The sequence below is a fragment of the Natator depressus genome, chromosome 7 (genome assembly GCF_965152275.1).
Source record: "Natator depressus isolate rNatDep1 chromosome 7, rNatDep2.hap1, whole genome shotgun sequence".
Classification (NCBI taxonomy): Eukaryota; Metazoa; Chordata; order Testudines; family Cheloniidae; genus Natator; species Natator depressus.
The window spans coordinates 24,402,375-24,426,201 of NC_134240.1; the positions used below are offsets into that span (position 1 = coordinate 24,402,375).

At 42.1% G+C, this 23,827-nt stretch overlaps 1 protein-coding gene across 2 annotated transcripts in view; it reads right to left on the minus strand.

The window, feature by feature from the left end:
- FLNB (filamin B) overlaps positions 1-23,827 on the minus strand; it is a 112,352-nt gene that overhangs the window by 47,037 nt on the left and 41,488 nt on the right. For both annotated transcript variants that reach the window (XM_074957689.1, XM_074957688.1), the window contains exons 2-18: positions 21,493-21,741; positions 20,226-20,323; positions 18,555-18,702; positions 15,126-15,244; positions 13,692-13,769; positions 11,302-11,464; positions 8,996-9,193; positions 6,895-7,032; positions 5,342-5,468; positions 4,702-4,838; positions 4,154-4,347; positions 3,563-3,676; positions 2,879-3,022; positions 2,392-2,515; positions 1,924-2,084; positions 973-1,063; positions 494-663 (exon numbers count right to left, since the gene is read on the minus strand). In XM_074957689.1, the coding sequence (XP_074813790.1) occupies positions 494-663; positions 973-1,063; positions 1,924-2,084; positions 2,392-2,515; positions 2,879-3,022; positions 3,563-3,676; positions 4,154-4,347; positions 4,702-4,838; positions 5,342-5,468; positions 6,895-7,032; positions 8,996-9,193; positions 11,302-11,464; positions 13,692-13,769; positions 15,126-15,244; positions 18,555-18,702; positions 20,226-20,323; positions 21,493-21,741 (2,453 nt within the window). The remainder of the gene's footprint in view (positions 1-493; positions 664-972; positions 1,064-1,923; positions 2,085-2,391; positions 2,516-2,878; positions 3,023-3,562; positions 3,677-4,153; positions 4,348-4,701; positions 4,839-5,341; positions 5,469-6,894; positions 7,033-8,995; positions 9,194-11,301; positions 11,465-13,691; positions 13,770-15,125; positions 15,245-18,554; positions 18,703-20,225; positions 20,324-21,492; positions 21,742-23,827) is intronic.

Below are 23,827 nucleotides of genomic sequence, written 5' to 3' on the forward strand. Positions count from 1 at the left end.
AAGCAGGAGCTTGGTGAGGGAGGGAGGCAGTGCAGGGGTAGGGCCTCTGTTTGGGCACCTGTAGGGTGCACTTGCTTCTGCCTGCCTTCATCAGTTAATAGACTGACAAAGTTACACTTAGTACAGCAGGATCAGTTTGTTACTGTTTCAGTGACTAGTTCTCATGCCACCACCAAAATCTGCACTCATTCTCCAGTCAGATTTTCTATGCATCTTTGTTTAAATTGATCTCTGGACAGGCCATTCCCAACATGTAGCCTACAGCTTTATTTGTACTAGTGATTGTAGACACTCATGACCCCTTACTGTCTGCTTTTGGGCAGCTCTTGGGAAGAAAGCATTCCATTGCCATGGTTTTCCTTTGATCAGAAAAGTTCAGTCAGACACAAGACTTCACGTTAATTCACTCACAACATTTTCCGTTTTATTTCTGCTGTTAATTGTCATTTCAAGGAGCATAACACTCCCATTTCTTCAGAAGTGGGAGACCTACCTGCTGTACTGGAGTGTATTTAACAGTGTGGGAATAGTCACAGTTGTCAATAACATCGAAGTCTTTCACAGCATCTCCTGGCACAGGTCCACTGAACTGCACATCCAGTGGTGCTTTCCCAGCACCCTTGGTGAACACAGTGAAGTGTGTTGGTTTGCCATTTTCCATACCTTAACAAAGTAAATTTGAAAGTTGCACAAGAAACAAGCATATTCTATCTATGCTGTATGTTTAAGTTCATAGTCCATATGAAAATTGAGCAGTTTCAACTTGGTCAAGTAAGTTCAAAGACAATACAGAGATACTGTATTTTTAATCTTGATGCCCCCAGATTTGATGTTTGGTATAGAGTAATCCCATTCCAAATCCCTAGTGGGAAAGTTGGGACATGGCTGTTTGCCTACATCATGAGTTTATGCTCTCAAACTACCCCATGCTCATGTCAATATATCACTTGGCATAAACAAAAGGATTCTCACCAGTTTTGCTTAGTCCAGGTCCTTCAGCTTTCACCTTGGTGGCATCATGCGATGGGTCCACTTTAACTCTGAAAGGGCTGGCAGGAATTTCCTTCAATATAAAACATGCTATTTTAATAGGACAGAGTTATACCCAGTTGTAAGCTTTGTCTGCTGAGCTTGACCTAGCATCTGCCTTCCAGTGACAGGACTACTGTTTAAGTTTGAAATAAGGCACTGTCTCAGATAAGATAGGCACAGCTTTCCTGAAAGTTGTACCCTGCCAAATAAATCTATTCTAATGCATCCCATATGATTACTTCAGCTTTGCACAGGAACAGCTAACAATCTTCTGTATGTATTTTTGCCTTCCCTCTGAATTCCACTGAAACTACTAAAATGCATAGTCACATTAAAAGCCCCCTCCTCCCAATGTCAGTACTGTTCTAGAACATTTCAGTTAACTTTACATTTTGCAGCTTGGACAAAGTGAAGTCAACTAGCCTTCGCCTTTTCAAATACCAGCATAACATTTGCTGCACGGGTACTTTTGGTGTTACAATGGAGAGAGACTCTGAAGAAAGATTACGGAAACATTTCTTTCTTGGAGTTTGGCCCAAACTATGAAGAACTTTTACAAACTTAACAATGACCCCTTTTGAGTAATGCACATTGAATAGTAATTTACATTAGGATTCAAAGCCTTCTGCATAGCTAACATTTCTAACAGGTTTCAGAGTAGCAGCCGTGTTAGTCCGTATTTGCAAACCACATACTTGTGGCACTTGAGACTAACAAATTTGAGCATAAGCTTTCGTGAGCTACAGCTCACTTCATCAAATACATCTGATGAAGTGAGCTGTAGCTCATGAAAGCTGATGCTCAAATAAATTTGTTAGTCTCCAAGGTGCCACAAGTACTCCTTTTCTTGTTGCTAACATTTCTAGTTGCAAATAAAAAAAAGATACAAACCTCTCCTGCAAAAAGCACTTTGATAGTGTAACGCCCAGCTGCAGGTGGTGCATACTTCACTGTAAATGTATCGTTAGCATTGTGTATGATGTCAAAAGCTATGTCTTCCTCTTCCTCACTTATAACATGAGCATCACATTTAATGCCAACACTGACATCACCTAGGAGGAAACAGTGTGCCACAAGATCAGGAATTGGTTTAGTATCCAAGTAGCTATAGTACTAAGCAACGAAACAAGTCACATCTTGCTTTTAAGTCCTTGGATATGATAGTTTGTCAAGTACTTGTATGAATCACTCCATGTAATCTTTGTAAGAGGATTTTAGCTTCAGATTTCCCTTGTGAAGCAAAAAGCTTGAATCAAGAGTTTATGAATTGAGGAGATCAGATTCCTGTTCAAACAGGGAGTGTTTATAGAATTAGTTTTGATACAAGATAGCAATACATTATTTACGATCTGCTTTTACCTTCTCCTGCTTCTGTGCAGTCAACTGTGAAGTGAGTAGGCTCATTAGCTTTCAGACCAGCTCTCTCCACCCCAGGTCCAACCACTTTCACTTTCTGTGGATGACTGCCTTGTCCTATGAGAACCTAGACCAAAAGTGTTCAGAGTTACCCTATACTTGGGTCACATTGATTTATTAAGTTTAGCACCTGACAAAATGCCCTGACTTCTTAACTATTGTTCTTGCTTAAAGAACAGAAAATAGAGTTCCTGATTTCCCTATGTTTATGCTGTGCTCACTGGTTTCAGAGCCCTTTGACATGCTAGCCTGCAGAATGGGACAGGCAACCTTCAGCGAGATTGATGCAGCAAGCGTTTACTCATGAGTAGCTCTATTGACTTGTACTCACTAGCATTAGCAAGGACAAACAAACTATCCTAATGTTTTCTTGTTTTACAAGATGTACCACCAGTCCCCGCAAAGGGATTTTGTAGGTGTTTGTACTTACCCTATATGGACTATTGGGTACATTAACTCCTCCCCAGACAACAGCAATAGTATGTTTGATTGGTTTAACTGGCATATAAGAACAGGCACAGATTCCATCAGGATTGCTCTTCACTTGGATATCAATAGGGCTTCCTTCTGCATCCTGAAACAAAGTGTTTAACTGAGAATTAGATGACTGACTACATACAAAGGTGTGCAGAGACAAGGTACAAGATGTGGGACTATCAAAAAAGTTAGTGATCTCAAGAGCAGCAGCTACAGCAGAGCTGCTTGGAATTAAGAAATTTTAACAATCTCTCCTTGGCCACACATACCAAACTGTAGAAGTCTAGTAGACTAACAGGACAATTTATGGGAGACCACTTCAAGAAGTCTCAATAGATGCAAGACCAGGGACTAGTCACAGGCCTTAATAAAAAGGGCTTTAAATCTGTACTGAAGTTAGGCTTGCATAATCCCAAACATCTTTTAGATTAAAGGATTACTATGCAGAAATGCAATGAAGGACCAAGATGCAGATCAAGTCTCACAGCCGCAGACAGACTTAGAACAGGATGCTCAGAATCTACATGGATATACTTAGAGTGGCTAACTAATTAGCCAGAATGTGCTAGGTACCTGTTTCAAAGGAGAGACCTGTGACTATTGATAGTAGTTCCAGATAGTTAATGTAGGTTTTTACCTGTGCATATATCTTCAAAGGTGCATTCCCAGCTTGCTTGGTCTCAACTGTAAACTCAGCAGGGTTGTTTACAATGCAGCCAGTTTTCTCCAACCCTGGACCATAAGTCTTTACCTAAAAAAGGTAAAGTGCATAAGTTTTACATGGATTCTACAGCAAAAGAAAGCAAAGCTCATAGCTAAAAGCTAGTATTTCTAAAAGGTGACCCAAAACCCTAGCACAGGCCTTCATATTTGTGGACTGAGGAGATCATGTGTTAAAAACAACTTCATGAAGGCCAAGCCTAAAGAGGCTTGAGTTTAGAATTTTGGCCTCTTGAGTAGTACCCTGCCATGTTACCTGAAAGGACACTCTAGTCACATTCTTGCAACAGCTCTTATGCTCAATATAGTAGGGGCCAAGCATTAGCTTCATTTAGAAGCATTTAAGAAAAAGGACCAGCATGTGCCTGCCAACCAATTCATGGCTATAGATTGTAGAACATGCATGAAAATGAAAGAAATTACATGTTAGTAAGTGTTTTACAAGTAGCTTTTAAAACAGCCATATCAAAGGCTATTGATATACAGAAGAAGAATTCAGCTATCTTGCCTTATCTGGGTTGAAGTCTCCAGAAGCTGGTTGGATGAAAGCCATGTATGGACTATCTTTTATGTCTTCATCATCACACATAATGTGAACAGCATATTCACCAGGTTCTTTGGGCCAATACTTCACATCACACGAGCCATCATTCTGATCATCACATTCTATTTTTGCTTGAGATGGGCCTTCAATGGCAAAGCCTAAAGGAAACAAACATCTTGTCTCCCAAAGTGGGCATGGTGGGTTTTAAAGGCTTGCTCAAGCCTGCCTCCCAGTTGCTGGACCTTTTCCTTGTTCACTGCTCTACTACACCTTTCCTATGGAGTAGGTACTCAATGGTGTTGTCTCCCCTCAGACCCAATATATCCCACATTCTAGAAAGCTAGAAAATCATTTCCTATGCAAGTGTAGTCAGATTTATGTAAGCTTAATGTTTAGTTAGTGACTGGGTGAGTCTGATGGGATCACCATACTTGTCAGAAAGACTATTGTCATCAAGCAGCTCAACATTAAAGCACCTGAAAATCCTAACCAGGACAACCAGGCTGACTTACCAAGAGAGCCAACTTCTGTGCCAATGGATTCTACAACGAAGTCAGCAGATTTACCAGCAATCCCTTCATGAAGTCCTGGTCCCCAAGCTCTCACTGTCTGAGGACCTGCTTCAGGACCTACTTGAACTTCAAAGGGGCTATTAAATGGGGAAATAGGTCAAAATTCAGTATTAGGAACAGCAGAAATAGCACCCACTCCTGTCTGTAGCTTCATTAATAAGTGACATTATACAATGTGCATTGAAGAGCCCAGCCCACCAGCCTATGTCATCTAGATCAGTCATGCCACTGAAACAATGAATAAGTCAATTAACTAGACTTAGTGTCTGCTGGACTCCTCCACAATGAGATTTCATGGACCCTACTAAAAGCTCAATGAAAGTCCTCCCCCATGGCCATGCAGTTTAATACAAGCTGTGGATCACAAGAGGCAGATTGGAGAGACTGGAAAGAGACCTATGCTGGCCTCCTTTTACAAACCTTCCAAGGCAAGCTATGCTGGCCCAGGAGCAGGAATGAATATACAAGTTAGCGCAATTAAAACAATTCTTGCCAGAGCAGCTTAGAAAGCAAGTTCAGCCCAGTAGATTCCTGTTAGCATTGGTTCCTACCCACATGATCTACTAAAAATGCAACTCACCTCTTGGGGATATTGTGTCCACCCCATGAAATAGTGACAATGTATTTCCCTGGGCTAACTGGGTAGTATTCAAATGCATATATGCCATCCACAGAGTCCTTTTGTTTCACAAGCTCATCCAAGCCCTCTGTTGGGAGATCAAGTCAGCATTACTCAACTGCTTCCAGCCAACACCTTAAGTTATTCAGGCAAGTTCGTTTTCTAGATTTTACTTAGCTTCTTGAGAATAAAGTTTCCCACCAGAAAGTGGTTAGATAGAGGGTATAAATGAGAGAATGTTTCAAGTCACCAGACCTAACAGGTTCCCTTATGTTTTGTCCTAAACTTTTTTGTTTTAAGAGGACATGTTTGTCAGGTTTTGACTACAAATATTTAAGGAATACCTACTTTTAGTTTTCTGCAAGATACATTTCAAGAACAGCTTAGTATAATGAAATTTACACTGATTAAAGTCCATCACTTCTCTCCATACTACATCAAGCCACAGCCAGCTGGAATACCACTTTCTCATGAAACATTAAGGGTGTGCAGGATACTTGGATATTTCCTTGAGGGTTTACTTCAAACTAGGAACAGTTAAAGAACAAGAGCGGGCACCACTGGTCAGCCCTGCCAAATTAAGACAGGTGAAGACAAGCCAGCCACTCCCAAAGCACTTGTGTGGTTGAATAGGCTAGTTGCTTATCCAAGTCTTCACACAAACTGACATTAAAGGAAAGGAGTTTAGAAGTGGGTGATGGGAGAAGCAAACTTGAGTTTCAGGCTGAAGTTACATAACTGAATGAAGCAGTTAAGCCACACCCAGGCACTCAACTTAAGCTCTAGAATGCTCTACAGTGTTTACTTCCTTTGAGTAGCTTCACAGCATTTCTAATTTCATAGCTGTAGAGATTAGACATGAAAGCTTTCCCAATTTTGAATTTAACTGATTAAATTGGAAAAAAAAGACTCCAACCTCTAGCATTCAGTGTTCAACTGGCACATTGTGTACACACACTCAATTTTAAGTTAATCATGCAGAAACTTTAGTATCTAGCCCAATATTTCATAGACAATGGAAGTTCATGGTGGACACCAGGCATTGAACCCCTGGAGTCTTGCTGCTGGAGGCTCAATAACCAATGCTATGATTAAAGTATTCTTGTCTAACATTCTTCAGTAGCTACGATGATCCTGTGCATCACTTAAGACAACTATTGTAGCATCTGACTATAAAGTAGATGTGGATTAGAGTTGAAGTTTCCCAGCCCACTACAGTAGAAGCAGAGTGGAAGTCATTTCAGAGGACAGGCTATAAAAAAAGACACCAAGCCATGATATGAAACAACTGAAGAGTGGCTGGCTTCATCACTACACCCATGAATATACTTTTTCATATGTAAAATGAACATAAAGAGCCATCTTAATTATTTTTCCTCCCCTATCAAAATACTGAAGCCCCATACTGTGGATATCACTCAAAGTTGCAATTCCTTTACTAGTCCACATTCGAGGCTTCTCTCCTTTTCCCCACAATACAGTACTGCAGACAACTTCAAAGCATTAACACTTACTTGGTCCTTTTATGGACACATTGATATCCCCACTCCCTGCTGCTTTAGTGTCAACCTTGAAGTCTGCAGTCTCTCGGATCCGGACTCCTTTAGGTTGTAGGCCTCTACCACTTGCACGACAAGCACTTGGACTGCATGCTGCAAATGCATTTTAGACATCAGTATAGCCTTTGATTCTCAAGTAGATTCTCAAGCCAAGGCAGCTTACACCCATCTTTTACTTAGCATGTTGACTCAGGGGAGAATATTTTAGCTTTTGAAAATGAAAAATCTGAATCACACTAGTCTCAAGGGGATCAGTATGGAATCTAGCCATTCTACATATGGCCTTTAGGCGGTAGTACTAAGTTATTTCCCAAGTGTTCTGAGTCATGTACATTTACATCAGCTGTTCTTACAGACAGACTAAAAAGCTTTTGACATTTACATAGTGAAGACCAATTGCTATGTAGAACTTTAATACCAAACATTAACTGGAGCATGTTACTATAGTAAAAGTAAGCCCACCATTCCCAGTATAACTTTGGCTCTAATGTAAAAATGACCTTGAGAAAAGCAAACTGCATGCAGTGTATAAAGTTTCACTTTATGAGTGTGCCATAGTAATCTATGGGCTACTCCTTCAGGAGTAGGGCAGCAGTGGTAATATCTAAAGTTACCATAACTGGCTTCAGACAACTAGTACCTTGGAAGACTGGAAATGGAAACTCTTGCTTTGCTGCAGGTTCATAGAATAATGCAAGATATGCTGAGCATTGAGCTATGCTCAGCATTGACACATGCAGAGACTGAGCAATGCCACAGCTGTAGCTCACGAAAGCTCATGCTCAAATAAATTGGTTAGTCTAAGGTGCCACAAGTACTCCTTTTCTTATTGTACAGTTAGTCAGATCAGAGTAATAGGCTACAGAAGCAGAGTAGGTGGCAGATTCTTAAACTTGAGACTTTGCATAAGTGTAGCTGTCCACAGCAAAGTGTTTTCCCATCCCTGGGCAAAGTTTAAGTACCAACTATTTCTACAAAATAAGCTATTGGGTAATTCTGAATAACTGGCCTTACATAAATGTAATTCCAGCTATCAGGTAGCCTTCAGTCCAGTAACATTCTAGAGACATAAATCACTCATAGGTTCCCAGTTTAATCCCAGCATGCATTTTTATATTATGCATGTGCATTGTTTATAGTAGAAGCGTAGTGTACAGTATCTGTGGAGAGTCTGACAAGCAGTTCATTCTGCTTGTCATACCAATAGCTTGGAGATAGTTGTTTCAATTGTCATCTAGTAAATCCAACTCCTAATCCAGGCTGTATAAACAAGATCAAAGTTTTAAATCACATGCTACCTACTAGCTTTGGAGAGCTCACAGCAAAGCTAAGTTCAAGTAGGAAAAATCCACATGCCCTTATGCAAGTCAGTTAAGCAATTAATTTGTGGTTAAGTAGTTATACCAACTTGACTTATTGCAAGGCAAATCTTGTTGCCCTAATTGGCAAGTGCTTTGTATTCTGTTTGCACCTTTTGTTCTGCCAAGGAAGCAAGGGGGAAAGCTGTTGATAGTCAAACAACCTGCAGGCTAGAAGCTGAAAGACAGCAAACCATGAAGAAAGTGTCACCCTGCACTTCTTACCGACATAGCTTGCTCAACTAGGAAGCCATTAGCAGTGAAGTCCAAAATTCCACAAGTGGAGGGTAGCTCAGGAGAGGTGAGCAGAGGTTGAGAGCGTAGAGGCAGGTGAGGATGGAACAGAAAGCCAAGCATCAGTTAAGGAGGAAAAACTGAGAAAGTAAATAAATATAGTAGACTGAATCAGAGCTGAAGAAAGGTTAGACACTGAAATGGAATTTAAGACAGCCTCTTCCAAGAGAAAGGGCAAGCTCAAGTTATAGCCCATTGACAGGAGACTAGCACCTAGAGCCATATTACAAATATTGAATTAAGTGGATATGCAAGATCAAATATTAAAGCAAATGAATGGTTTAAAGGAAAAGATTGTCATACACAAGGTAAGGATGTACATATCCTGTAATCTCCATCAATATGGATGAAAACAGTCCATATTTACAGAAATACTTTGGTGCAGCCATCATCCCAGTACATACCTTCTCCAACAGAAACAATGCAAGGACTTTTTGGAATAGTCTCTCCAGCAAATGTCACTCTGACAGTATGAGGACCAGCTTGAGTAGGTTTGTAGGTGCAACGGTAGACTTGGCTCCCTCTGTCTTCTGTCATAAGCTCCACTATATTCTTTCCTTGAGGATCCTCCACTTCCACATTAACATCACCCACACCAGCACCTACCCACATGAAAACAAGTTTAGTTCAGCCTTTGAACTCAGACATTGCAAGTTTGCACTTTGCTGGAAGCAAGACGCTTCCAAGTCTGACTCTGCTAAGGTCCAAGATTAAGGTACTGTTTTGGGTTGGCCAACAAACAGTGTGAAGGGATCAGCCCTGAGGAAGCCAACTTTGGAATGTTTTGCTATGGCCCAGCCACCACTACTGTAAGGGCATAACTGACACATTAAGGTGGTCTGGAATACTGATAGCAGCCTCTACTCAAAGCATTAGACCCATCTGTCCTTACACCACTTCCGTTCAGGAGACACCTGAGTAGCAGAATAATTAACCACCACCTCAGTGTTTACTTTCACCTTCTTGCCCCCCCCTGGTTTGCAGTCTTATGGCAAAAAGGGCCAGATCCTGTTCGCTAGTAAGTGAAGGCTGGCAGCTCCCTAAGGTGAGGGAGCAGCAGCGGCAGGGAATCTGTCACTGCCTCCAGAATGGTTTCACAACAAGGATTATTCATCACTCTTGGCACTACATAGGCAGCTCTTTAGACAAACTATACTGTTTGGCTTTTCCTCCCCACAAAACCCTTTCACAATTCAGTCTGTGTGCATGCAGTTGCAGAAGCCATAGGCTATGGAGTTTGGGGTGAGGGGGTATGCACCCAACTCAACTGCTTTTTGGCCACACCCCCATGTGCTAGGTTGCAATGCTATCTTATGACAGAGGGACAACTGGGTCAAGTCTGAGTGAGGGTCATTGTGACCTGACTTGCAGGGTTCCTACAACATTCAAGTTTGGCCCACCTTCATGCAGGGGAAGGTGGGCCAAACATAAGTGAGGTGTTCCAACCTGATACACAAGTTGAAATGCCACTCAATTTTCAGGGAGTTGGTAGAGGACAAACCTGTGCTCCACACACACACACACACACACAAATAGGACTCCACAGCCCCCAGCAGAAGATGCTCTATTTGAAAGTTTGAGAGGATTTGATAAAGTTGCCAATACAAAGTAAGGCATTCCCGGACATTAACCAGGACTTAGAGATTCCAAAATGGCAAACTGGAACAACTCAGGGGAAAACTAGTTCTAAAGAATATAAAATTAAAATTTAAGATTAGAGCTTCTACGCCAGTGGTTCTCAAACTTTTGTACTGGTGACCTCTTTCACATAGCAAGCCTCTGAGGGCGACCCCTTTTATAAATTAACAGCTATCCATTTAACACCATTATAAATGCTGTAGGCAAAGCAGGATTTGGGGTGGAGGCTGGCAGCTCATGACCCCCTTTCTTCCCCCCATAACAACTTCAGGACCCTGAGGGGTCCTGACCCCCAGTTTGAGAACCCCTATTCTAAGCCAACATCCTACTCTAGACAAGGGTGTTTAAGTTTGTTCTTTTCTTCACCACCACTGAAGACACCTGTTATTCAACCATCTTGTATTGCTGAATAAGCAATCAAGGTGCTTCTTCAACATCCATGACTTTTAGTCCAGACATGTCTTTACATGAAGCAGATTACTATATCTCCCAATTAGAAACAGTGTTTTGCTAGAGTAGTGTGGCAAGTCCCCTAAATCAGACAGCTGCAGCCAAGATTTTAGGAGCCTCAGGCAGAAAGCAGTTTAATACACTAAACACTGGGTTAAAGTGTTTAAATACTTTAAGTAATTGCCCCATTCTCTTTTACAGTGAAGTTCTGCATCAGCATTTGCAATACCTTAAACACACACATTGTTGTGTAATATAGTATTATGGCCACAAAATGCTGTGAAGTAAATGGTCTATGAAGAAATGGTAACTTACAAGCTCACTAGTCATTTTATTAGACTGACTCTGGTTCATCACTTAAGACAGAACTCAAATAGTAACTGGATGGATTCTTTTGCTGAAGTTAGATACAGAATATGTTAAGCATTTGGAGTGTTTATGTTTACAGTTAATCTTCAGTTTCTCTAGGAGGCAGATATATCATGCCCCATTTTAGCAAGTAGTGGAGGGAAGACAGGTTAGTACTGACCAAAAACAAGTCAAGCTGCAAGAGCTACTGTAGGGTATATAGTTGTGTAACTGCTTTACTAGGGATCTATAACATTCATTTAAGCATGCTTACCTGCTGTGTAAATTTCAAAGTAGGTAGGTTTATTGGCAATGTTTCCGATTGCCTCCAAGCCTGGTCCTTTTGCTGTTACTTTGCTGGCATCACCCTGGGCTTTGTCAACATTTACATCAAATGGACTCTTAGAAATATGCTGTCCAGCAAATAAAACTGTAACCTAAAAAAATCAAATCAGACATTAGCACTGTGGAAGTAAGTTTAGAATTTAGAGGCCACCTTGCAATTATGTTCAGGCCTGGCAGAACTTACTCTTTGAAATCACAAGATTAAGTGCTTGAACTCTTAAGGTTCATGCTAAGTTAAGAGGTCCTGTGGACAAACTAATGTTAACTCCCTCACTTTGAGGCAACTGGAGGTACCATAGCTGCTTACCACACTTAGAAAGACATGGGAAACACTGGCCCTCAATTAGATTTAAGTCTTAATGTTTCCAGAAGATAACTGCTACTTGCAACAATTATACCAGTGCACAGGGACAGAGGATGGGGCCCCATTGTACTTTGCACTGTACAGACAGTTGTAGGCAGACAAGACTGAGGGTGTGGGGAGGGAAGAGTATAAGTGAACAAGCTCATTAATTTTCAAGATTTGGAGGGAAGGGGGTTTGATCAGCTAAACTGAAAGCCTGTCCATTGTGAAGTTGTGCTCCATCATGCTTTTGGCATTTAGACTCATTAGGCCAGGATGTGGCACCCTTTGGAGAACACATTTACTTGGGCAGTGAGCCTGTACCACCATTTTACTAGTTTCTGCTTATTTTTTGCCCTACAGAAATGCATCTTTGTCTTCCCTGGATCAGAATTAATGGACTCAAACTAGCAATCAGTTTGTCCACCAAGGACAATAGCTAGTTATGAGGATTAAGTACACATCTTGGACTATGGAGCTGAATACAGCTCTAAAGACAAAATCCAAGGGCCACTTCACCTAGTGTGCCTGAAAAATACACAGATCAAGCAAGCAGATATGGCACACTAGTTACATAAAGTCCCTGACTGCTTTGGCCATGGATACTCCGTTACAATGAAGCAATGTGACTCAAGGCAGCTAAGGTAGAGATGTTTGCTTCTCACTGTCCCTCCTACATGCTTCACTCCCAGTATATCCAGAGAAAAATGACACTTTGAGGACTGAACTCATTGTCATTGGCTCTGGAACAGGCCCTAGTTGGTTGCCAGTCACAGTGGTGGCAAGGAGAACAAGATTGGAACAAAGTTTAGAGCTATTGGAGATAGATTCTAGGTCTAGTTCCTCCAGCAGAACTTGCAGGCATAGGATGAGGACCTGCTGGAGATTGAAAGGAGAGCTAGCCAAGGGGACAGACTGCAGAGCTGGAACAACTGAAGAGAAATGTAGAGACTCTCTGCAAGGGTCAGCTTTCATACCTTGCCTGGTGGAACCACTAAGCTAGCAATCTAGAATATAGGGGGCTAAAGTGTACCCAGCTGTACAGCTAGGGGAGAGTTTGGAAAGGAAGTTCTCCAGGTATGGGGCAGGTGTGAAGACTAACAGAATGATCCAGGGGTTTGGCTTAGTCATAGTTTCCCCACTAGATCTAACTGGGGCAGTGCAAAGGACTGGCCTGACCACTCTAGTGCATTTACTTTGGGCCCTCCCCACCGCAAAGTTGTCTGCGTAAAGAAAGATTCTAGGAGTCCAGGACCAGCATTTTAGAACCACCCTAGAAGGCTGCTAGTTTTTCCTAATGCTTGAGCTTGGGAAGTAGAGGGTACTGGAGAATGATGTATTGTAGCGAAGCCCTTTCAACCCTGTGGCTTAGAGGGGAATAAAACTTGAGATAAACTGCAGCACTGAGGCAGGAGGAGCTGAATGGAGCCCATCCCCCAATTCATTCTTGCCAGCCTCTTCTTGAGTGTGGTAGGTGATCCACTGTAGTTACCCTCCTGGTGGGCCCCCAAATCAGGCTGAGTCACAGGCCTTACTCCTGGTACTAAAAGCTCATGGAGACCAAAAGGCTCTGCTCATGCTCTGAGTCTTTGACACCAGTGTGAAGAAAACAGCAGAGGATGAGCCCAGTGGCACAGAGTGAATACTTCCCCCAACCCCTTTTGGAGAGGACAGACATCCTTTTGATCAGCAGGTCGTGTTATCCTTGCACATCACATCAAATAGAAGTACAGACCACAGGACCATATTCTCTCAACCTGGAGAAAGGGATGAACACACCCATCTCTTAGGGGAAGGGAAAGAATAGTCCATTGGCCCCAAACTGTGGAGACTTGAACAGAAAATGGAAACAGGTTATTTACACCAGGGTTTCTGGGTAGTTATATCACCAGTAAACATGCAAGGTTAACATGCCCATGAATAGTGCAATACTAACTTAAGCACGTTGAGCATCCTGAACACCAAAAAAATCTCACCTTGTGAGGTCCAGTAACTTTTGGCACATACTGCACAGAGTAGGTTTTGTTCTTGTCGTTGTCAGGTGTCACTTTTGCCTAGAAAGGAAGGCAAAGCATTTGTCCCAGAAACTGAGTCTACACTTGACTATCTGCTAAATTAGGATTTTTCACAAGTGACATTAAATCTTTAGTTGGTAGACTTTGATGCTGAAACTAGTCAAAAGAGGAGAACAATCATCTCTTTAGGACCCACAGCAATGCTTTAGATATAGTTGCCATGGCAGCAAGTATACTTGCTAGCTATCTGTTCCCCAATATTTGTGCAAAAGCCACTGACATTTCCAGGAACACATGAACCCACTTAGTATAAACTGGGTGACCATTCTGTTCCTTTACTAACAACAACAACTAAACTGGAGGCTGACCAACATGGTTAATCAGTATCAACTACAGTGTATAATTGGACTTGTCTGGACTGTCTTAATTCAAATTCTCACTTGATTAAAGTAACCAACCTTTAACACATTAATGGAATTCCTCTAACCAAACCAGCATTTGTTATACTCCCAAGGTTGTTCTAATGTACCAAGTACTAAGTAATTAGCAGCAGATATTCTACAACTTTAGTCATTGCTCTTGCAGAGTGAGCAGGGCTATCATGATTTAGTTCTATCTGGTAACAATGTACTGTCATTTGATTTTTTCCTTCGATTGGTCAAGTACAGTTCACTGCAAGAATTTACTTCTAGTGATTCAACATTTGAACTGTGTTGGTTTTAATTGGTCAAGTTAATTGATAAATCACACTCTTTCAAGTGGTGAACAATCAGGAGGGCTTGAAGACAGTAGGGCTTTGAGTCTGGTAGGTACAATGATCAGGAGACTATTTTAAAGTGTTTTCTTCACTACTAGAACATTGCTTAGGGAAAACCAGCTAGGGAAAGATTTCAGAGTTGCTTCCGCAGTCACATTGCGCATGGTAATTGTGCCACTGGATCCTAGCTAAGGAACACCTTTTTCTAGCTGGCTTGTTTATGATTTGTGTAAGAGCCTAGAAAAGAGTCTCAGGAACACTCTCTCCATGGCAATGTCAAGGTGCTGAATACCACTTCAGATTCAAGTCCAGAGTGTGACGATAGTTTTCAATGTTCATGCTAGAAAGCAAAACTGCTTAATAGGACAACTTGACAAATAAAACATGCTCATGTCCCACCTGATCAGTTGTAATTGAAAGTTTTCTATTACTTAAGAACCATGTACACTAATTCTTAGCAAACTGTTGTCAGTTATTTTTGGAATTTTAAAATATTCATATATTCTATTTAAGATCAGAGAAACTACTTAAGTATTGTGCATTAAATACAGTTTATTACACTGAGGTACAGTAGTTAGTAATCATTTAAGCTATTTTTCCCTACCAATTTTCATGCAAAATATGTTTAGCATACAGACCTCTTCTCTGTTGCCCTCTGGATCTTCTATGAAGACCATTACATCTCCCTGCCCAGCACTGATAGTATCTACTGTAAAGATGGCAGGTTGCTTCACCATGTTTCCATGAGGCTCAACTCCTGTTAAGGGGATAGGACACAAAATGGCACATTTAGGTGGTTGTTTCAAAACTAAGGTTGTTTATGACAATCACACAAGCCACCTAATACTAGTTCTGATATGGCCCCAGTAGTGAGACTAAGTTCTAACAGTTTCTCAGGCCTGCTTGCTTACCAAAAGACCAGTGGTGTTAGACAACTGGCATCACAACTCAGGGTAGCTACACCTGTCTTTCCCCTTATTGCTCCAGCAAGGGCACCCACTGAGGCTTCCAGCTCTTCAGCTGTTGCCTCTGGGATGAAGACCTGCATCTCTCTCCCTTCTAACTGGGGTATTCCCAACGGCACAGTTCCCAGCCTTTATGCCAGCTCAGACAGGGTGCCCAAAGGACCTGCTTGGGGTCTCTTCAGAGACTGTTAATAGTGATTGTCAGGTAATTACCACAGGTTGAGGCAAGCCTACCTTATTCTTAAAGGCACAAAGCATTAGCAAAACCCAATGAAAATCTACATCTCACACATGCCAATAAGCTTATCAGGAAGCCCAATCTGAACATGGATTCTAGCAGGATAAGTCATTGAATGCCCCCACCCAAGGGGGGATTCCTTGTGGTTACCCAATTACCACAATTTCATCTCAGAACAAGCACTCCATCTTATGGGACCTCAGTAGACCAAATCCCTCTGATCCTGCTATAGGGATTTGGGCCCTCCATGTACCAATGGTCTTGTCCATTTGCTGGATCAGGAAGAAGGCCCTGAGTCAGTTTAAAAAACTCAGGCTTTTACCCAGAAGTCTTCTCTTGGTCTCTGGAAAAAATCCAATTTGAACTAGTCTATGAGTTTCTCCCCTGGGGGTGGCTTCAAAGGTTGACGACAGAAGTCCATTAGCATCCCCCTCCCCACTAGAAAAGGCACATTCAATCCCTATTGGGTACATTGTACTATAAATGCAGTTGTGGCAGTGTATGCGAGTTACTAATGTTGAACTTTATGGAATTAAGATACTTATTCAATAAGTTTTGTTCAGGATATAGTGTCACAACCTGCACTTCCTACAATACAGGCACCTTTAAGCGTTTTAATGGTTAACACAAGGTCACAGCAGGCTGATCCCAGAATGAAGTCAGGAATTCTGAATGCCACTTGGCTTTAAGTCTCAGGATAGGCTGCCAGATTCTCCGAAACGGAGTTAGGACTGTTCAGAAGAGCCACCAAAAAAGTTAGAAGCAGTGTCCCATGACCCAGCTTCCATAGGGTAGCAAGGATTGTTTCATTCTAGTTACAAGAACTATGTTGGTGTTACTTACTTAGTAGTTAGTTCATAAAATTGGGAATGTTGAAAGTATTACAGAGAAGCGACAATGTTAAAGTGGTAGAGAAGTTCTGAACAGCAATTCGATAAGATATTTGTAAAAAGATTAGCCAGTCAGTATTTTTTTGTAGTTTTCATAGGCATTCTACTTTCACTACATGAAACTGACACTATTGTGGTTTATCTGCTGGTGAACATCCACATCCCTCTCTAATTTCTCCCATGCAAGTCATTCAAAACATCTTGCCAAAAACTAAGCTTACACAGCTAATATACACCAGCCATAGCTTAAGTGAAGGTCTGTGCCCTGCAAGACTCTGGACTTTTAGCCTAACTAAGTTCCCGCCCCCCTGAAGTGCTAAGATAAGTACAGAGCCTTTTCACAAGACTTGTCACAGCATGCATTTACTGCAACTTAGTTACTTGATCTTTTTTACACTTAGCCTTGAGCTATACACCTGTCATGCTGTTAACTGAGTGGGTGGAGGAGTTTCCCAAAGTTTCTTGTTCTATGCTAGTCCAAGCATATATATTATATATCATATGTCCAAGAAACTGCTTCTCATGAGCCAGTGCCTCTAGTTTTATTAAATCTTGGCTTCTCCACAGCCATTTGTACAGTTAGTAGAAAATGCAGTGTCTGATTGCTTATCCAAAAAGTGGCTGTGAACAGCAGAATTTCTGAACCAATTTATCTCTAGAGAAATGCAACAGTAACATGAGGACATATTCCTAGTCACACATTAGGTGTTAAATGCATCAAAGTCATCAAGAGTGAAATGCATGTTTTGCACATAAGCTGTTAATGTTCAGGCACTGTACCAGCATTGAGGCAGCACCTCAGAAGGTTGTTTCCCCTTCCCTTGGGCAGGGAAAGCAAGACAATGAGATAAAGCTACTTTCTTGAAGGCAGAGCTGAAGTCAGAACTTACCACTTCTCAATCCTGTTGCCCTCCAGATCATGCTGCCCCTAAAGGGCCTTATTTTGCCTATGATAAAGGTTACTGCAAACACTCTTCAGGGAGTCATTAGTGCAGTTCTATACACAAACTGTAACTGCATCCTCTCAATTGAGAACAGCTGTCCTTCCAGTAAAGAAAGGTTGTGTTAGCTTGGAATACAATAAGATACCATCTTGTTTTACTTACATGCACACACCATGAATGGACATGGTAACAAGAGATTTTCCTAGTATTCAACTTTAGGTTGCTGGTAAACCTCCTGTTGGACTTTTTTCAAAGCCACAACTCCCAGAAAGTTTAAGATTTGGACCAAGATGGTTACCAGCTAGTTACCCTCATCCAATAGAGGGTCTCCTCTGCCAGAAAGCCCACATGGCTTCTCACCACTAAGCACTGTCCATGTTTGCACTAAACTGAACTAACAAGACAGTGTATGGGCTGCAATGAAAACCCTGCATTGTTGATTCCTGATTAATAGTTTGGCTATTCTGGGCAGCAACTGTGAGCCTCATGTTATTGTAGATGAATAACTTGGAATCTCAGTAAGTTTCACTATGACTGTTCTAGTGTCATGTATTGACCCACCCACCCCCTGCAGAGGCAGCTAGTCTTCTAGGGCAGGAATATCTGCCTACATGCAATCCATCTTTCACTTACTTCTTAGCTGCACTTTGGTTTCTGGGCTTTTTTAAAAGAGTGCATGCTATATGGTAATATGCAAATGGGGTGGTGCACACTGAGTATTCTTTGAGGCATTGATCCTGTACATTTTGTTAGAAGGTTTCCTTGTCTGCCATCCCACTTTTCCCAGTGGTGGGTTGTTACACATGTGCAAGGCAGCAGGCTTCCCAAACGTGCTCAGAAGGGGTGGTTTTTTTGTGGGGGGGGTTGCATTTTAGAAATAGGAATGGTTTTTGGACTGTCTCCACATATTTGAGCCAAAGCACCACAAGAGAAGTACACAAATCCAGCTTGGACTCCAGGCCTACTGTGGACAACACAATCAAACAGCAACTTGTTTTTCTGAAGAGTCAACCTAAGTGTTCTTCCTTACCTCTGCCATAGGCCCTTGCCTTCTTTGGATTCAGTTTGGGTTTTAGAGGAGCTCCTGGTTTAAGCTTGGCTTTGGGAAACTGCGACAGGTAAGTCATTACCGAGTGTTCATCCACACTAGGGTGAATAATTTCTTCGGGAGTAATCACCTGGAACATACACAGGTTACAGTGTTTGATACATGTATTTAGCCTACCATCAACCAACATTAGACTTCAAGAGCAGTACAATTCAGGTACATGGGAATTCTATACATTCCATTAGCTCCCCTTACGTAGTTTCCTAGGGTTAACTGGAAGGATTTACAATATGCAATTCAGTTTGAAAGTATTTAATGCCGTATCATGGGTTGAGTTAGTAGTAAAGAAGTCTGCATTAGGAAGTTTGTAAAGCTATAGTCTACTTATGCAGTTTTAGGAAACAAAGATGGAGACCACCACTGCCTGTTTGCTTCAATAACTAAAGAATTCAACAGAAGTGCATTATTTTCGAACCAGAGACCATTCGAGTTACCCTTCTGGGAAAGCAACTTGGGGATATTCCTTCAGTGAAGGATGGTAGATGAACAGCAGCAAAAGTGAAACAGAAATACACACTGGCAGCTGTGATGCTGTCATGTCCATCTCTGTTCAATGCCATGAGCATAGTTACTGCTCAGAGCTTTACAGATTTAACATATTGCTTGTTATACTATGAGCATGAAAATCTGGTTTGAAGATCCATGGGCTCCTGTTCAAGTGAGATCATTAATGCAAAAGAAAGCTACTTTCTTACAGAAGTACTTAAGACTTCAGGTGGCAAACTAAATGAACAGGTTAACCCCAAGGGCCCTGTTCAAGCAAGTACATTTAGTAATGAAGAATGGAGAGTTCTCCCCTGTCCACCCCCACTCAAAAGAGAATGATGTGTTCCAATACCCAGCCATATCTTTATAACAAAGGTTAGTTTTATTTTGAAAGGAGAAGATTGTATAGCAGAGCTCTGGGTGTGCACTGCTGTTGAAGTCAAATCTACTTAAAGACTTGATAAAACTGCTTCTGATTAAGACAGAGCAATTTTAAGGGCCTGAGTCACTTCAACTATTCTCTCATCCAACAGAAAGAAGCTGCAAGTGGGCAAATAACCAGAAATAAAAAGAGTCTCAAGGTTAGAACAGGAAAGTCATCCTGGCCTTGAAGCATTTCCCCTTTTAAACCATTAGTTGGTGCACACTAGCTTCCTCTTGCATAAGAGCTGTGCTCTCCGCCATAGAGCTAGCATGTAAGCCCTGGTCTACACTACAAACTCATGCCCATTTAACACACCCCTACACCTGCTGCAGTTACATCAACCACACCTCCATTGTACACTGCATGATGTTGACAGGAGGGCTTCTGGAAAGTGGAGTAGATATGCCAATGAGAGAAGCAATCTGGTCAGCAAAGGTAGCTTCTGCACTAAGCGCTACAGCTGCTTTAAGTGTAGACAGGCCCTTAGAGTCAAAGCAGGGATTCAAGTTACTGAAGACAGACTGCAGATATCTAGCTCCACACCCTAAAGATGTCTGAAGGGCTACTATTGAAGAGAAGCTCACATAAATTTAACAGGACTTGGCTGTCAGAATTAAGTTAGTGATAATAGCATTGACTCAGTGTCCTCTCTGCTCCAGGCATTTTTGCTTTGTCTGCCTTACCTGAGGCACACCCAGCCAGTCATCAGCTTGCTGCATGGCTTCACGAGCATTGTCAACTGGTTTCTTAGGGTCCCAGGTCTCCCAGTCAGGGCACAGACCTAAGAATAAGCAAGTTAGGCATTCAGAACTTTCACATTGACTATTTGCTAGAGGTGGTTTTTTTTTAAACTGAGACCATCGCATGCAACAGTGCTTATTCTGGGTAATGACTTTCCAAATCTGTGCATACGACTGCTTTTAGCGTCCAAAAAGCAACTGGCTCTCAGGGAAGGATATCTAAATAGGAAGTTCTAATCTGAAAGCAAAACACTATGGTAGAAGGCTAGCTTCCCCACAGTTCTAGAACTGCACTTATTGGGTGCAGCCACCATACTTCCAAGGAAGGTGGCATGAAGTAGGATGTGTGTCACTTATGACTGCCAAGGGTGTGCACGCTGCAGGATACAGAGCAGTCTTCAGTGACACCAAGTACTTCCAAGCTAGCCTATGAACCAATATGCCAGTCAGGAAAGACTCCCACTCAGTCATTTGATTGGGAGGTTTTAGATTTAGCCTGAGGAATGAGGTCTTTTATTGTGCTTTAAGTCCAAAAGATTTAAATGACAGAGTCCTGATGCTCTGTGGAATCTTGTGCAGAGCTGACAGTTTCTCCTAATGCTGCACAGCCAGAATTGCACTAGATTAGCTCAAGTAATTATGTTTACCACACCATCATTTCATGGCAAGAAAAGGTACTTGTGCTGCTCTCCCCTTCATGTTATTCTTGCTCTAGTAGAGAAATACACAAATAAAGGTGAAGATTTAGAGTTTTGGAGGTGTACAGCTTCCTGTAACTCCTGCATTCTGTGCCCAGTGTAAGTGTTTTAAAAGCCTTCATGCAGAACCTCCTGCTATGATCTTAAAATGAAAGATGGTCATGTTTGGCCCAAACAACAAGTTCTTTTCAGTTTAGGAGCCAATGTTTGCTCCTTCATACCTTGTGTTGATCCAGCAGGTTAGGACAGACAACTGTAGTGGGGGCTGTAGTAAACCAAACTAGATTTTCATCTTTATGCTGATATTTCCAGCAAGGCCTGGACCTTTAGCCAAGTCATTTAAAGCTTGCTTCCACAACTGTTTTGTAGGCTGTTTTATAAAACAACCTGTAGTCTCATCTAGAGGGGCATTAGATGTCTAATCTTATTGCTAAATTTAGACCATTAGCTCAACACTGCCACAAGGAACAAAAGAGGGAGGAAAGACATTGATCTGCAAAGAGAACGCTTACCTGGAGCACAGCTATCAACCAGGGCACCCAGTGCTTTGCCATCCTGCCAGTTTTGATTGAAGTTTGTGATTGGCAAGTAAGGAATTTTGTTCTGAATCCAACCCAGCAGTCTCTGCTTAGGGGTCTGTTTCTTGGCATCGTCATCTCCTTCATCCTCCCATACTGGCATTGAGATAGAATAATGGAGGATAAGGGTCCATACTAAGCCAAGGATCAGTTTTAAGTTCCCATCAACAATTGCTTTGCTATCTGCAAGACAAGAGAAATCTGGTTAAGTCTTATTAAATTGGTAAATGAAAGAGCTCACCACACACTTTTAATCAAGCAAGCACAGGAATTACCGGACTGATTCCAGTGGTCCAGTGTCCCCATCTGATCCTCTGCCCAGTACCTACTGGTTCAGAGAAGCAAGCAGCACTCCTGAAAGCAGTTTTGGAACAGTCTGCTCAGAAGGGTGGTGAACATTCAAGCCCCATAAGTAAAAGGGTTTATGACCTGGAGCACATTTTCTAGAAAACAGATGTTTCATGATCCCTGAGAGTGGATAACCTTTTGACTCAGGCTAAGCTCTTGGCCTCAATTCTCTTTGGGCAGCAAGTCTCACACAATATTTATTGCTTCAGAGTATTCCTTTTCCTTAATTTAAGGTGTGCTGTCTCTAAGTTGTTTAAGGTCCCCTTTTACAGATGTTTAAGGAGCTGCTGATTTGGGGCCCTGCCATTTTAGAATGCCACTTGTCCTGCAAGGTAAGAAATTCCCTGCAGAACAAGTCTGTTGACTAGAGTTCCAATAGGGAAGACTCCCCCTGTTTCTAAGACAGCATTTGAAAGCCTTAGGGTGGGTCTGTATTGCAGTAAGACACCCTTGCTGGGGCTGTGTTGCCCAGCTTAGGCTCATGAGGGTTCAGGCCATGAGGCTATAAAATATCAACATAGATGCCTGGGCTCATGCTAGAGCCCAAGCTCTGCAACTCAGTTTAAAGACTCATTTAGGTTCAGTTTAGAGGAGAACTGCTGTGGAAGCCATGTTGAGAGACATTTGTCTTTTGAGAATGCACACCCAAAACCAGGTTTCAGAAGGCAAGTATAGGAGAAGCAAATGTAGGACATTCCAGTGCACACCAAAGCAACAGTTTGATATGCAGTATGAAACCATGCCTGCCCACCCTGCATCGTCTCCCAAGCTCAGACACTGCATGCCTGATGGCTGGATATGCCACTTGACCAAGTAGAATAGTGAAACTGAAGAGTGTAGGAAGTGGATTACTAATTACATGTAGGACCAATTTTAAATCCAGGAAACAAGCAAAGCAGAGTCTCAGTGGATCCTCTGTACTCTGCATGGCCCAGCCATGAAATACTTCTACAGGAGCCTATGGCAGAGCTGGCATCTGATGCCAAATGGCCAACAGCTCCTTGGAGCAATCTGGTCAGTCTGGCAAAGTTACCAGGTTGCTGAACCCAAGGCTTGGAGCTCTGTCTTTATCAGAAGTAGGGAAGGGGCAGCTACTCCCTGCAAGGACCAATTCTATACAGGTTAGGGACTCCCACAGCTGTAGTGGGCAAGCATTCCCAACATGGGGTTGATCCCCACAGCATGAAGTTCTGTCTCACCAGTAACAGTTTAAGTGACTGTGCAAGATAATACAGGAAGACTGTCAGAACCAGAAATAGGAGGCAGGTTTTCCAAACCCCAGTCTAGTGGTCTTGAACCTAAGTCACTTTGTCACCAACATCAACTGATTTAAGAATTTGAACCCAGTTCTGCAGATGTTAAATGCTCAAAGCTAGCCTTAACTAAAACTGGTAGAGAAAATGGAGTGCTAGGTAACAGAGGCCACTTCTTGATAAGATGTTTTAAAGTTCTTTAAAACAGTTCATCCTCCCCTTTCCTCTAGGTCTCAGGCCAGCATGTTAAAATCCTGACATGTGATACTGTGAATGACTTTTTGCCAAATGAGTTGGCCTCATGTGGTAGCCCAGAGAGTAAGACTACAGCTGGTCTAATAATGGATTTTTGTTTATTGGGAATCCTGGGGAGGGAAGGTGAGACTATTTCTAGTTGAACCAAACTGACAAATCAGGACCCTCACTCTTTCCCTGGCCCAATGGCTGTTATGATCCAGAACAAGCAATGGTGGTTAGCAGACCATCAGTTCAATTCCCTGCTCCAATAACTGTTAAATATTGATCTTAAGTGGAACAGCTTTGACAGGAGAGATAAACACCATACCAGAATGTTCCATAGGCCAGCAGCAAGGGCACTCTGCCATGTACAAGAGCTGAATTCAAATCTCTTCTCCACAACCTGCTGGAGGGGAACTGAACCTGGGTCC